The sequence below is a fragment of the Danio rerio genome, chromosome 6 (assembly GCF_049306965.1).
Source record: "Danio rerio strain Tuebingen ecotype United States chromosome 6, GRCz12tu, whole genome shotgun sequence".
Classification (NCBI taxonomy): Eukaryota; Metazoa; Chordata; class Actinopteri; order Cypriniformes; family Danionidae; genus Danio; species Danio rerio.
This window is the reverse complement of record NC_133181.1, coordinates 17,579,922-17,594,547: the sequence shown is the minus strand read 5'-3', so window position 1 is coordinate 17,594,547 and position 14,626 is coordinate 17,579,922. Positions and strand designations below refer to the sequence as shown.

Sequence of the window (14,626 nt, the reverse complement as noted above, 5' to 3'; positions counted from 1 at the left end):
GAGCGAGATCGGTGCTCAAGTCTGCATCGGTGCGTCCTCGATACCAAGAATCCATCTGGGAAGTTTTACGTGTCCTCCGTTCTTGCGGTCTTGAGTATTGGAACTGAACTTTGGCAGCTGTTACACGAGAACACAAGGACGCAAGACCGCTGAAGAATGCATAATAACACCCACAGTCTGTATAGACCATTTTGAGGGATGTAAAAGAAAAAAACAATGGTCCCAACGCATTTCTTGTTTTACATGTTTAATTCCTATAGCTTCCGAGAATCCAAAAAGAGCCACATATTGATAAATAATGTTATGATAGCTGTTTTAACATTAAGTTATGATTGAATTGCCTCTTGTTACAGTTATACAGAAATAGTTTGATAACAAGCACGACATGTTCATGGGCCAATGACATCCCCACATCGGATTGGTCTGTAGTATAAAAGTCCTTACCTCAATGGGAAGTCCCCATAAAGCATTAAAATCCAAATGTGTGTTTTTGAAAGGGGAGGGGAAGCTTGATCAGAAATGTGGAACAATAGGGAATATCTTCTTGTTTGTTCTTTCTTTATTTGTTTGCAATTTGTTTCTTTGTACATGAACAAGTACTCACAAAGGATTAAATCCTCTAACAGTGAGCCTAATCCATTTTGTAATATTAGAATAGACAGTTGCACAACAGTTTTTTACACAATAATTTAGCAATAAATGTTGGACCCATATTTTTTCTGATGCACAACCCCATAGCCTGTTTTCTGGCTGTGCTGGGGATGTACATGTACATTTGATTATGAATGATTAATCTGATTGGTCTTGTTCCTTCCTCTCTCCAGCTCCGATTAGGAAGATCCGTATCGGTGGCTCTCGTTTGTTACAGATTAAAGGAGCGAGGAGTTTCCGGATCAAGAAAGGAGGCTCTTTGTCTTCCATCCGCCGAGCAGGGAGTCTGAAAAGCACTAAGATGTCCAGACAGGACTCCGAGTCTGAGAACGACGTGGAGTCTGAACGGCTGCTCTCCCAGAGTAGAGACACTGTCACTGATATAGGTCAGACAGTCCTTCTTTATCACTGCATGAATATAGTTCATCTTGACCTTATGTGTCCGAAGAATTTAGGGTTTCATTTGTTGATGTAATTATTAGGGTGATAGCCCAATGCAAAGCACAATAACTTACTTGGAATTTGTGAATAATTTTTTTTTTTGTAAAATAAAATATTATATTTATTTTTTTATAAATTTAATGTAAATTAAAAATAGTTTTGCTGATCGAACAGATACAATCTTTTAAAATAAAAATTGTATAAAATGTTATATTTGTTCAGTGATATTAATATGCCATTGTTTAACAGCTTTGGGGTAATATATACTGTATGTATTATGTTTCTCTATGTAGTGATTTAGGTAAGAGGTGGTGAATTATTATTTTTTAAATGAAGAAAATCTGTTGTACCAAGTATTAATGCCTATGTCAGACTGTTGTTGTGTTTTCCTTTCAATCTAACCCTTTTAATTACCTTTCTTTGAGCCTTTTTAGTTCGATTTGCATTACAGTAAATGATGGTATGAGTAATTAAGTCATATTTGCTCTGTAGAGAAGAGATACATCTTAAATATTTTTTTTTGTTTGTGTGTGTTGTTTGTTTTGTTTTTGTTTTTTTGTTTAAGCTCTGCCCACATCCAAAACAGAAACAAATACCGGTAATTTTGTCATCGCCACAGATACATATGCTACACCAATATGCTTGTGCAGATATTGGACTTGCTGCATGCCTAAAGTAGTTATGCAGTGAACAAAAACTTGACAGCACAGAAAAGTACCTTATTTTCAGGAGTAAAATGTGTGCCTTTGTTATTGCCTTAGGGAGCCCGTGGAGTGCTAGTGAGCCTAGCATTGAACCAGAGGGACAAGGCAGCACAGGGGGTGTTGAGGATAACTACCATCGCAACATGTCATGGCTGCACGTACGTATTAATACTCAGATTTTTTTTCTGTTTAAAGGAAATACTCTCATTCTACAAGTCCCCTCGTGTTAAACAAAGGAGGCCTTGAGACGTAGAAACATTCATTCATTATTTGGTGAACAGTAGACTTCAATTGATTCAATTTAAGGTTATCCATCGGTTACATTATACTAAAGCAAAGTTGCATAAGATTTTTCCCTCCCTATCACCATTATGTGACAGGTACAAAGTGACAGAAGACACAACTTCCCATGCCTTCTGGTCCTACCCTTTGTTATATACATTTTGGTCAAACATATTCGATTGGTACTCTAAAGCTTATGTCAAATCTTTACCACCTGATGCAGAACTTGCTATTTTTGGATATTCACAACACATTTCTCATCTCCCACATGGCCTCCAGCATTTTTTGTCTTTAGGTATGATTGTGGCCAAAAAGCTTTTGCTTCGACATTGGAAGTCATCTTCACCTCCTACATTTCAAATGTGGATTGCAGACATGACTTCGGTGATACAGATTGAAAGACTGAGATTTTTGAGGACTCATTCTATTGAAAAAAATTTTCAGTGTTTGGGGTTTATTTCTAAACCATCTAGATGAGCAAACCAGCCACTCAACCTCTGAGGATACTTCAGAGACTTAATTTACTTATTTTACATATTTAATTATTTAATTTTACTTCTTTATTCTATTTTCTGTTGTCACTTGCTAAACTGTGATGTAATTGTTATTAGTTCATTGACTCATTGTATGGGATTTGTCCAAACAGTGCCTAGTGTTGTGTGTGTTTGTGTATGTGTGTATATATGTATGTGTGTCTTTGTGGTTGTTCTTGAAAAATTCAATAAAATACAATTTTAAAAATAAAAAAAAGAAATATCAACTGACCAAGCCGAGGCTCGAACCAGCGACCTTCTTGCTGTGAGACGATCGTGCTACCCACTGCGCCACCGTGAAGCCCGGAACATTATATTCTATATTTTTATTTTACTTGCAAAAAGACAACAGAAGCTTCTCAGTTCTAAGGAGATAACATTTTTCAGTGTCAGTATCAAAAATCTAAACTTATTGGGATTTATATTTCTCAAATGTGGAAGAATGATATATGTCCAGTTAGTGTGGAAAAACAGTATGACTCCAATTCTTCATATGCCTTTAAACCACTAAAATTAGATTCCTTTATCTTAGTTTTAATACAGTAACAGAAAATTCAGGTTAATATTTAGCATCAATTTCAAGTTTATTATTATTAGTATTTAAAAACAGAAAATACAGTGTGTACTATGTACAATACATTGACCCTCTTACAGTAGAGGCAGTAACAATCAATTATTAACAATAAAAAATATGGCGCAGCACAGCTTTGTACATGCTACTTTAAACTGTTCTCATGCTCCGCCATCTCACAATATAAATAAATATATAGACAAAAAATAAACCCTACTTGCCATAGTTTACACAGGACTGACGGGATATATCCATTGATACAGATTAATTATATATGGTATATAGTTTATTTTGATAAGTTAACTGTTTTTGTGCTGTTTAGCGCTCCTCAGCACATTCAGAGAGAGAGAAAGCGATCACATTACATATATGGTTCTTCCACTCACCCCTTTCGGTGGATTGTTCCCTGGTTTTTGTTCTCTTTTTCGATTCGAATATGGTTTCCTGGCATCCCCCAAAGACTTTCTTACTCTGTCTTTCCATTTGTTCATGTTGGCTGTCCTTTTTTTGTCGAGAATTTGCTTTTTAATGTCATCAAGTAGACATGACAGCAAGAGGTATCTATTTTTCCAAGTGGACATAAATGGTTTTCCCATGTGGCGCTATTTTAATGTTTAAAATGCAGACTTAGTCAAGCGAAAATATCCCCAAAGTTCACAAAGAAAATATCTGTATACAAAGTTCACACACCCAATTAATGTCCAACTTTTAGCTTAGCTCTTTTAGCTTAGCTTAGCATAGATCATTGAATCAGATTAGACCATTAGCATTTCACTCAAAAAAAAAAAAAAAAAATCTAAAAAGAGTTTGGGATTTTCAGTTATATCTTTGTGTTTGCTGCAGCCATGAAATGAATTTATTGATTATTATGTCGGAATGAAAGTATACCTTTTAAAATTTTAAACTTTTAAAATTTTAGTTGGTCTTAGTACACACTTAAACTAAAGAGTATTCAAGCTTTAAATAATATATCTTTTTAATTTGAGTCGCTAATATTCAGATTCAACAATTTATGCTAAGCTAAGCTAAAAGTTTTCCTATTAGACCGAGAGATTAGCTGAATGTGGAATAAGTGGAGTGTTCCTATAAGATAAATGTCTGTGATATTATTTTCACATGCCCCTCTTTCTCAACTTCCAGATCATGATTCTGCTGTGCAACCAGCAGAGTTTCATCTGCACTCATGTGGATTACTGTCACCCTCGCTGCTATCAGCGCCACAGCCGTTCCTGCGCCCGGCTCGTCCGTGCCGTCAAACTTTTATATGGAGAGACGGTGGACAGCATGAAAGAGAACAGCGCCACTGGAAATATCAGTGGCCGTCCCAAGAAAAGCAAAGAGGTGATTACATAACATTAATTTCCCAGAGCTCCCATTAGCAAAGCTCAAAACATGCACAACTGCACCACAATTCTGTTTTCTGATGGATTTTGTTGAGAGCATCTAAGTGACATTTGATTACCATTTTCTTCTCAAATTAATGGGCATTTGAGACAAAAAATGTAATTAGACTGCCTCTTAAAGATAATACTGCCTCTTGCATATTACATTTATGTTGAAATAGGCTTATTTTACAAGTCCCCTGGAGTTAAAGAGTTTTTTTGACTTTTACTGATGTCTGGGTCTTTTAGCTTAGTATAGTTTAGTATGAATCATTGAATCGAATTAAACCAGTAGAATCTCACTCAAAAATGTTGAAAACGAGTTCAGATAATGTTACTACTTAAAGCTTGATTATTCTGTAGTTACATCTTGTTTTAAGACTATTGCTAATGGTCTAATCTGAGTCAATGATTTATGCTAAGCTACGCTATAATTGCTCCCACCAGACCCAGAAATCAGCTAAATGAATTCAAAAAATTTAAAACTCATCCGTTTATCTCCTATAGTACTTTTAAAACAAGCCTATTTTCAAAAAAAAGTGTATTTTTCCTTTATATTCATAAAGATATGTGTTAAAAAGATATCCGACACATTGTGTAGTTTAGCAGTATTACACAAGCAAGAGAGTTTTTTTCTGAATATTAGCATGATTGCAAATGTTATATTTATATAATGTACATACATAGTTACATAACGTGACAAAAGTTTGAGATTTGATCTGCTTCATGATTAAAAGCCACAATATGAGCCATATCTCCAAACAGTACAGTGAATGAATCTGGCTTTTGAACAAATCACTTGAATGTGTGATTCAATTAATTATTCACTTGTTTTCTTGAATATATCAGTCTGTTTGAACAAATTGAACTGATTCAGTGGCTCATTAAAATGTTTAACTCCATTTGCTGCAGTGTGATCCCAATTTACAAACTGTCCATCTTACAGTAAATAATGTTTAAAAATAGAGTTAAATAGAAATTGTGTCCAGAATAATGATATATTGAAGTTACTGTTCCACTGTAACACAGACCTGTTCTTAATGTTCTTAATTTTTCAACCAAATAGCTGCAACTGACAGAACGTAGTGTCTACTTTCTCTTGGTATATTTCATTTAGGCAAATAGAAACACGAAAAGTGCGTTGATCCTAAAAACAGTCTGTCTGTTGCTTAATCTTGGCTCGTTTGCAAACTCTGTAGTGATTTGCTTGTGATTGGTAAGAAAAAAATCAGACCCAACACACCAGCGAACCAAGCTTTACAATGTTTAATGATTTATTACATACAAAAAAATCAGTTGAGAGTTTATCTGGGCATGATACATGTTGGTCCATTTATAAGTCTGTTTCTGAACAAAGCTAATATTTTACCGTTTTAAAGAGCCCCAATTATGCATTAAAAAGATCATAATTTATTTTTAGAGGTTTCCAACAACAGATTGATATGCATGCAAGGTCAAAAACACTTTTATTGTCTTATAATATACATTTATTTTTACCTAATTATCCCACTGACTATCATATGATTTGTTGATCGATTAATTTGTTTCCAAACCTCTTTTTAGAGTGATGCTAACCTACGCTGATCGGTCCGATGACACAGTGTGTTGTGATTGGTTTATCGTGTTTAGTGCGAGACGAGACGCGAAAAGAAGTCTCAGAGTGTATGTGTGAGCCCAATGCAGAAGTTCATTAAAGCAATGCAGTTAAACACCAGCATATTTCTCTGCTCTTAACTATAAGTAAAAACAACGACACACATTGAGAATTAATGCGCACAATGGTAAAAGCTGAACTATTTTGAAGCTTGGCATGTGTAATGTGTATAGGAACTGCTGACGGTGGCCATAGCAATTATAAATGGCAGAGGATCACAAGCTCACAAATGTTGTAAAGAAATCAACATGCGTCGCGTTTTCAATGCGGTTTTAGATGCGATATGAGAATATAAAGAGTTAACCAGATACACTACAATCCTCGTGGAGCGATCAGAAGTAACAAAACACAATTAAACACATTTTGCAAGCTAGAGAAAACAAGGAAACAACCATTTTAATCGCACTTACTTACACTTGTGAAATAGAGGGAGGAACTGATCTATGAACTGTGTACTAATAAAGTTCCTGTCAAGCTCTGACAAAGTCTCATACATCAATAGTCTTTTCTGATCCTTCCTTTAACAAACAGCTGACGAATCCCCCGTTGTAGACATGTAGATTGCTAAAGCACTCGTCAGAAAAATGGCAGGGACACGGCACAAGGCTGAGGCTAAAATGTTGAGGTGTTTATACAAAAATAAACTTCAACCACTGACTCTTCACAGCCTTGTCTTTGGATAGGGAAAACAACACTAACTTTCCCTCACACGTCAGTGCACAGCATCTTCGTGAAATGATTCAACCGGGATCTGCTACAGTGCTTGTCTTCCTCTTTTTCTTTCTACAGTATTTGTGGGCAAGGCCAGGGGTTTCAATTTTCCAGGTTTGCACGTGCAACAAATGGACAGGGCTTGCGTTACTCATTTAAGTTACGCCGATACGGCTAAATATTAGTTACCCGGACGATTTATTTAAAGCACTCTGAGTCGACTCTTTTATAGATGAATCAATAGTTTTAAACACGGTGCACTTTCAGATTTAAGCCTTAGCTGGATATTTCACTTCACTTAGGGCTCTGTTACACTCTGCATGGAAGGTCATTTTCAAAAACCCATAATAGAGGCTCTTTAAAATGTCCTTTGTGTGTTTAGTGTCATATTGCAAACATCTTTATATTTCATCTTTTGGTGTTTGTATATTACAAATTATATGTTTGCAAATGTTTTATATGTTTATTCATGCTACCTTGGAACTGAATTAAACAACATGACTAACTCACTGTGTCCAAAACAGACATAAGTGGCTTAGTGCGTTAACAAAAATTATGTAAAAATAATGAAACCCATTTTAAACAATGATTCTGTCTATATTGGATGCTGTTCGGTAAACTAATAAATAATTTTATTCATACCTACTTATGTTGTATTTATCATTTGTGGCATATGTTGTATAACCAGCAAGTCTATTGAAGTCATTGAGCTTTAGTATTGAGCCTTTCATATTTCTTTAGTAATTCTTTAGTATTTCTTGTAATCTAAATAAAAACATTACATATGCCACTTCAGGTTGTTCATTCTGCTGCGACCCCAGATTAAAAAAGGTACTAAGCCGAAAAGAAAATGAATGAATATGCCACTTCAGATGCAGCCATGTTCAAGCCAAAAATAAACAACTGCCATGACAATATACAATAAACAATGTTTTTTTTAGTGTTCAGATAAATCCTGCCTCCGGACCCCATCCATGAAAAGACGCCCTACTGACAGCAGTGCAGAAGGAAAAAAAGACACTGGCATGCTTAAATACATCCGAAACCAGGTTTGTCCTTGCTGCCCACTTTTGTTGGATAAGCTATTGCTGTTATTAGATGTATAATGAGTTTTGTGTGAAAGTGTCCTGCTGTGTCCTATTCCTTTAGGTGATGACCCTGTCTCCGGCTCCTCTGTCCTTGCTCATAAAAGCAGCCCCCATCCTCACAGAGGACATGTATGGAGATATCCTGCCTGCGGCCTGGGAGCTCCTGATGAGTGTGGATGAACATATGGCTGCAGCTGCAGGTCTGTCTGCTTAATAAATCCATCCCTTCCTGGCGGATCTATTCAGTTTGCTTTTAAAACGTAGCTCTTCATTTTTGACCACTGTACTACAATTTTACAGCTAAGGGGGTTTGTTCACATTTAAAGAGCCCATATTATACATGAAATAGGGTCATATTTCAGTTATATGGATCTCCAACAACATACTGATATGCATGCAAGGTCAAAAACACTTTCATGGTCTTATAATCTGCATTTATTTTTACCTTATTATCCCAGTGACTCCCATATGAATCGTTCAGTGATTAATTTTTTCCTAAACCCCTCCTTAGCGCGAAGCTAATCTGCACTGATTGGACCGATGACAGCCAGTTGTGATTGGTCGACAGCGTTCAGCGTGAGACAAATGCCCAGCATGATTTGTCAAGCCCCCGGTTCCCCAACATTGGTATGGGATCCGATCGGAGCGGGCGCCCGAAACACGCTTCATAGTAAAACTTACTCAACAGTGTTGTTCAGACACCTTACCACCAAAAGCAGTGTAGTCAAACACCAGCATATTGCTCCATTCTTAACTATGACACACATTCAGTATTAATCCACACAGCAGCAAAAGCTGAATGATTCTGAGCCTTGACCGCTGCACGTGTGTAGGAACAGCTGACGGCGGCCATAGCAACGACAAACGGCAGTGGAACACTAGCTCACAAACGCATTTAAAATCCGTAAACAAAGCAGCATATGTCGCGTTTCCAACGTGGGATTAGACGCGATATGAGAATATAAAGAGTAAACCTGACACAGTACAAGTGGTTACAAGTAACAAAACACAATTAAATACACCATTTGCAAGCTAGAGAAAACAAGGAGGCTGCCTTTTACTCACACTTATGAAATGTGTCACGGGCCAGGTCTGATTTCATGAATTATCTTTCATTTTAGAGCTTTTCTCCATTCTCAGCTGTAATTTAGATCATTTCTATTTGCAATTATTGCTATGGCACCTCTTGCGTGAAGTGTTATATGTTCTCAGGGCTTACCTGTACTCTGCAGGAGGTTGTAGCGCTCACCAGTGCTCCTCCTCAGCATGAAGCAGGCTGCCTTTGTGCCTAACAAACTGGCCTTATTTTGCACGCACCCCTAGTGTATTGTCTGTCCATTCTCACAAGTCTCTTATATCAGTATTTTCTGATCCTTCCTTTAACAAACGAATGAATCGCCGACTTTAAGCATGTAGACTGCTAAATCACTTCTTACCCCTCACACTTCCAATAATATCCAGGGAAGCACAGCGTCTTCTTAACTCATGACTTCAGGATCTGTTAGTCTTTGCTGCTGTGTTAGTGGGCAGGGCGCAGGTTTAAATTTTCCCCGGGTTGTGCGTGCAACAATTATGTTTCGTAGTCACGCCACGCCGAAACGGCTAAATACTCGTTATGAAGACGATTCATTCTAACCACTATGAGTCGACTTTTTTAGATGAATCAATAGTTTTAAAAACTGTCCACTTTCAGATTTAAGCCTTAGCTGGATATTTCACTTCACTTAGATCTGTGTTACACACTACATGGAAGCTCATTTTTGAAAACCCATCATAGGGACTCTTTAAGCTTTGTAAAAAATTGAGCAGCCTTTATTATTGGGGTTTAATTTGGTAGACTATGCAAACCCTAGTAAAGAGTCTGCATACTGATTTTTTTAGGCACCAATAAAGGCATTCAATATACATCATATCCTGTACATTGCTGTAGCTTAAAAAAGTTTTACCTGCTCAAAAGAAATTCTTCTGTGGAAGTATGTAGTAAATTAAATATGTTACTGTCACATGACCCACAAACATTTTATAGGTCCTATTTCATGACCTTATATGATAGTAAAGTGAATACTGAAAGCACACTCTAGATTCCTGTTACCTAGTACTTTTCACCTACTCTTTTTTTATTATTATTATTATTTTTAATACATGTGTATTTGAAATTGGACATACTTCATTTTTACCATGCTGTTTTTTGCATAATACAGTGCATCCGGAAAGTATTCACAGCACTTCACTTTTTCCACATTTTTTATGTTACAGCTTTATTTCAATATAGATTAATTCATTAATTTCCTCAAAGTTCTTCACACAATACCCCATAATGACAATGTGAAAAAAGATTTTTTTAAATTGTTGCAAATATAATAAAAATAAGTCTGAAGTCAAGAGCACTCTGAAGCAGGTTTTCATTCAGGATATCTCTTTATGTTGCTGCATTCATCTTTCCTTCTATCCTGACTAGTCTTCCAGTTCCCGCTGCTGAAAAACATCCACACAGCATGATGCTGCCACCACCATGCTTCACTGTAGGGATGATATTAGCCTGGTGATGAGTGGTGCCTGGGTTTTCCCAAACTTCTCCCCCGATCACTCAGCTTAGATGGCCAGCCAGCTCTAGGAAGAGTCCTGGTGGTTCCAACATCTTCCACTTACGGATAATGAAGGCCACTGTGGTCCTTAAAACTTTCAGAGCAGCAGAAATTATTCTGTAACCTTCCCAGCCTTGTGCCTCCAGACAATCCTGTCTTGGAGGTCTATTGACAATTCCTTTGTTTTCATGCTTAGTTTGTGCTTTGACATGCACTGTCAACCCTGGAACCTTTTATAGACAGGTGTATGCCTTTTCAAATCATGTCCAATAAACTGAGTTTACCACAGGTGAACTCCAATTAAGCTGCTGAAAAATGTCAAGAATGATCAGTGGAAACAGAATGTAACTTAGCTCAATTTAGAGCTTCACGGCAAAGCAGGTGAATACTTGCGTACATGTGGTTTTCAGGTTTTTTATTTTAAATAAATTTGCAACAATTTCAAAAAAGCTTTTTACATTGTCATCAAGGGGTATTGTTTGAAGAAATTTGGGGAAATAAATTCATTTTATCCATTTTGGAATAAGAGTATAAAGTATAATAATAAGAGTAAAAGTATAGTCTATTTCTTTTATCCAAGTCATTTAGTCTAAATTTGCTGAACATTTATTAAAATGTTTTTTTTTTATATGCAGTGTTTTTATCATGTTCTTGGGTTTTGCCCACTGTTAACTTAAGGCTATATTTACTGCTACTTTATTCCATTCCCACTTATTAACCAAGAATCAAATGCATTCGCTAGGCCCATTAAATACTGTTTTTAGCTGTTTTTTTTTTTTTTTTGTTTGTTTTGTTTGTTTTTTGATTTTTTGCTGCTCTCTGCTTAACCAGTCCCTTCTGAATTTTGTGGGAAAGGTTTAGGATTACTGTGGTTTAAAATGACTGATTTTGTGGAGACTTTTTTTTTAAATTTGGGGCAGTATTTGCTGCATATTTTGTGTTGTTTGCTGTCAAAATATACACAAGTTTACACAGCTTAGTTATTAATTTTTATCATTACGTTTTTGACCTCAAGAACCATTGCTCTCTAATTTCTATAATATTAACACTGATAGAACAGCATAAAGCCTACTACATCGTATTTGATATATAAATGACTCTACATTTTCAAAATAAACAAAACTGATCAAGTCTATTTAACAATCTCACTAGAAAAGTTAAAATGTTTAGAAATGGTAGAATTTCTAATTTTACCAATTTAAAAAACTAACATAGGCCTGTTCAAATAATGTAGTTGTGGATGCTCATTGTAATAATGTGACATTATGCATCTAAAGCAGGTCACACACCTATAGAGAAATTCAAGAAATTGCTCACTGGATTAGCACTTACTTAACATTATAAATAACAATATATTTACACATATTATGTTATACAAAACAATGCAGATAAAATTTTGACACATCGTCACCTGAGAACTATAAGGTTGTATCTGACATTTTTGTCAAAATTGAGTTATTGACATATTCTTAATAAATGACAACTTATTTACATTTATCGGATGTTTTTTTTTATAAGTTTACATTGTAGGACTTTTTATAAAAAAAAAACAATTGTCACACACATACTGTTTGCTATGGAATGCAAAAACTTTGAAGCTCAATATCTCAAAATCATTCAGAATGCAGATAGAACCTTATAATCCCAAGGTGACAATATGTTGAAAATTTGTCACAGCTATCTAAAATCTGCAGTAAATCTGAGGCGATTAAAAAATGCAAGCTCCTTTAATTTTTTTACTAAATTCCGCAATTGTAAGATTACAGATTTCTGGAGGGACTGCTCAACACAGCTGCCAGTTTTTTCTATTCATTATAGGTCCTGGAAATTCAGCTTCTTGGTCAGGGAAAGTCAGAGATTCTGGTTTAGAGTAGGAACTTGGGGAAGTTTTTGATGGCATATGCCACACCTTTTTTCAGGTGTTAAAATGCTGCCTTAAGCTGCAGTTACACTGCACTTCTCGTCCCATAGACTTCTACTAATACGCATGCGAATGCAGCTGTAGGGTCCAGCCAGTTGGTCCAATGACGGTATCCACTGGTGGATGAAGGTTCACTGCATGTTCGGTCTTTCCAGTGCACAATGTTGATTTATTGACCTTATTCAAAAATGCGGAAGTGCGCCTGTTTTCGCGATTGTCTTAGAACTTCCGATTCAGTTGCCTATGGGAGAAATGACTAGGAATAAAAAACGGCAGAAAATGGCCAAACTACTTGCTCAACAAACAAATTTTTGCATGACTACACAGACCAAGTAGCATAATATAATAAGAAAATATTAAATTGCAACATCAAGCAGCGTAACGAGCAGTTGTTAACGTCAAAAAATGAATGGAAGTGAATGTGACCGGAAGTCGCGAGACAAAAAGATTCAAATGGCAGCGCCCACTCGTCAGCTGAGAATAAGGTGAATATTAAACTTAGCTCATATCTGACTCCAATTTTAGTAAGAGGTGGTTTAGAATATTAATATATTTATCCTCGTTTTATCTGACTCCAATTATAAAACATTGAGAAGGTTATTTTGTTTCCGTTCACATTAATTTAGATTATGATTGAATATTCTCTTCGGTTCATCATTTTATGTTATTCTCGTTCATTGGGATTCCTATAACATCCTGAATCTTGTACCGGCCGAGTATACAATCTCTTAAGCACAAGCATGTCAGTCTTGGTCACTAAACAGTGGCGATTGACCGCTATCCTAAAAAGGCAGAACCCTACTTACTCAGATTAGGATATTTTTTATGCGGTCCCCATAGGTCTGCTACCCCCTAAATCAAACAGAGCTATTTAGTCATATAATGATCATTACTATAGAATTAAGCAGACCAGTCGTACTTAAACTATTAGTAACTTTGAATAATCACTATACTATCTAAATAGTATTATAAGTTTATCGGGTGAAGGACTATCCCCTTAGATATCCTTTTACAGCCTAAGTATACATGAATAAATGCCAATTTGTTAGTCGGAGCTCTAGAGACATCGTATAGCGTGCCGCAATGCTCCGTCTACCGTGTCCTAGTCCGCTACTAACCTGTACAGGGGCTTGTGGTGCTATGAAATTACCACAATCTACTAGAGATAATAACACAAACTCTGTTTGAATAATTCAAAACATAACAATTTATTAGTCAGGTAAATGTATTATGCCAATTCAATCAGTCAATTCATAAACGATCAATACAAAACATCAAATTATCAAAGACAAATCCAAGATGAAAAGATGCATATCCTGACTTTGAAATATACCTAACATGGAGCAGGCTCCATGTTATGGGCTGATCTGGTTAGGCAGAATCGCCCTGAGCCTTTCTCAAACCTTACCTTAAATAATCCAAGAATTCCCTCAAGGAAGGGGGTGTGTGCATAACAAAAGGCATTCACACTTAGTGGAAAAGTCACACCCTTCACAGTGGTTCAAAAGATGCCTGAAGTTATATATTTATTGTTTTGATTATGTCTGTTTCTGAGAGAATGAGACCATTGTACCAATCGCACTGAGACATTTCAAATGATATCAAACATGATAGTTAAAGTCAGTTTGGTTAATCTAGAGCATTCAAACATTGAAATGACCATATGTGGGAGATGGGGTGGATGAAGCCGAGCTTCAGCAGACTCAGATGCAAATGCAGCAGGAACTGGTTTTTCCCGCATTCCCACCTGCTGGGTTGTGGAGTCACCAGTCTCTGTTTTCAGCTCATGTTTTGAATTGTCAAAGATATCAAAATATTTGTAATATTTCAACTCTTACACAGCAGACCGGAAACGCAAGCTTGTGCTACAAGTTTCTGTGTGACTATTCTCATGTGTGACTCCGTGTGATTAATAGAAGATCAAAACATAATCTTTCTGTACTGAAATTTTAATGTGGACCAATCGTTCACATTTTTAAATGTCTAATCATTTTTTTAATCCTAGAACCACGCGACAGAATTTTACATGTTCAAACTTAAGCGTGACCACAGAATTGCAGGGTTGCTTCCTATGAAAAATTTAATCATTTAAGAATATAGAGT

General features: G+C 36.2%; 1 protein-coding gene across 25 annotated transcripts in view; it reads left to right on the top strand.

The window, feature by feature from the left end:
• unc80 (unc-80 homolog (C. elegans)) overlaps positions 1–14,626 on the top strand; it is a 162,836-nt gene that overhangs the window by 95,239 nt on the left and 52,971 nt on the right. For 15 of the 25 annotated variants that reach the window (XM_073953836.1, XM_068221936.2, XM_073953829.1 and 12 more), the window contains 6 exons: positions 825–1,037; positions 1,658–1,690; positions 1,854–1,954; positions 4,323–4,523; positions 7,871–7,978; positions 8,079–8,217. In XM_073953836.1, the coding sequence (XP_073809937.1) occupies positions 825–1,037; positions 1,658–1,690; positions 1,854–1,954; positions 4,323–4,523; positions 7,871–7,978; positions 8,079–8,217 (795 nt within the window). The remainder of the gene's footprint in view (positions 1–824; positions 1,038–1,657; positions 1,691–1,853; positions 1,955–4,322; positions 4,524–7,870; positions 7,979–8,078; positions 8,218–14,626) is intronic. The other 10 variants (XM_073953838.1, XM_073953837.1, XM_073953834.1 and 7 more) reach the window with 1 other exon arrangement.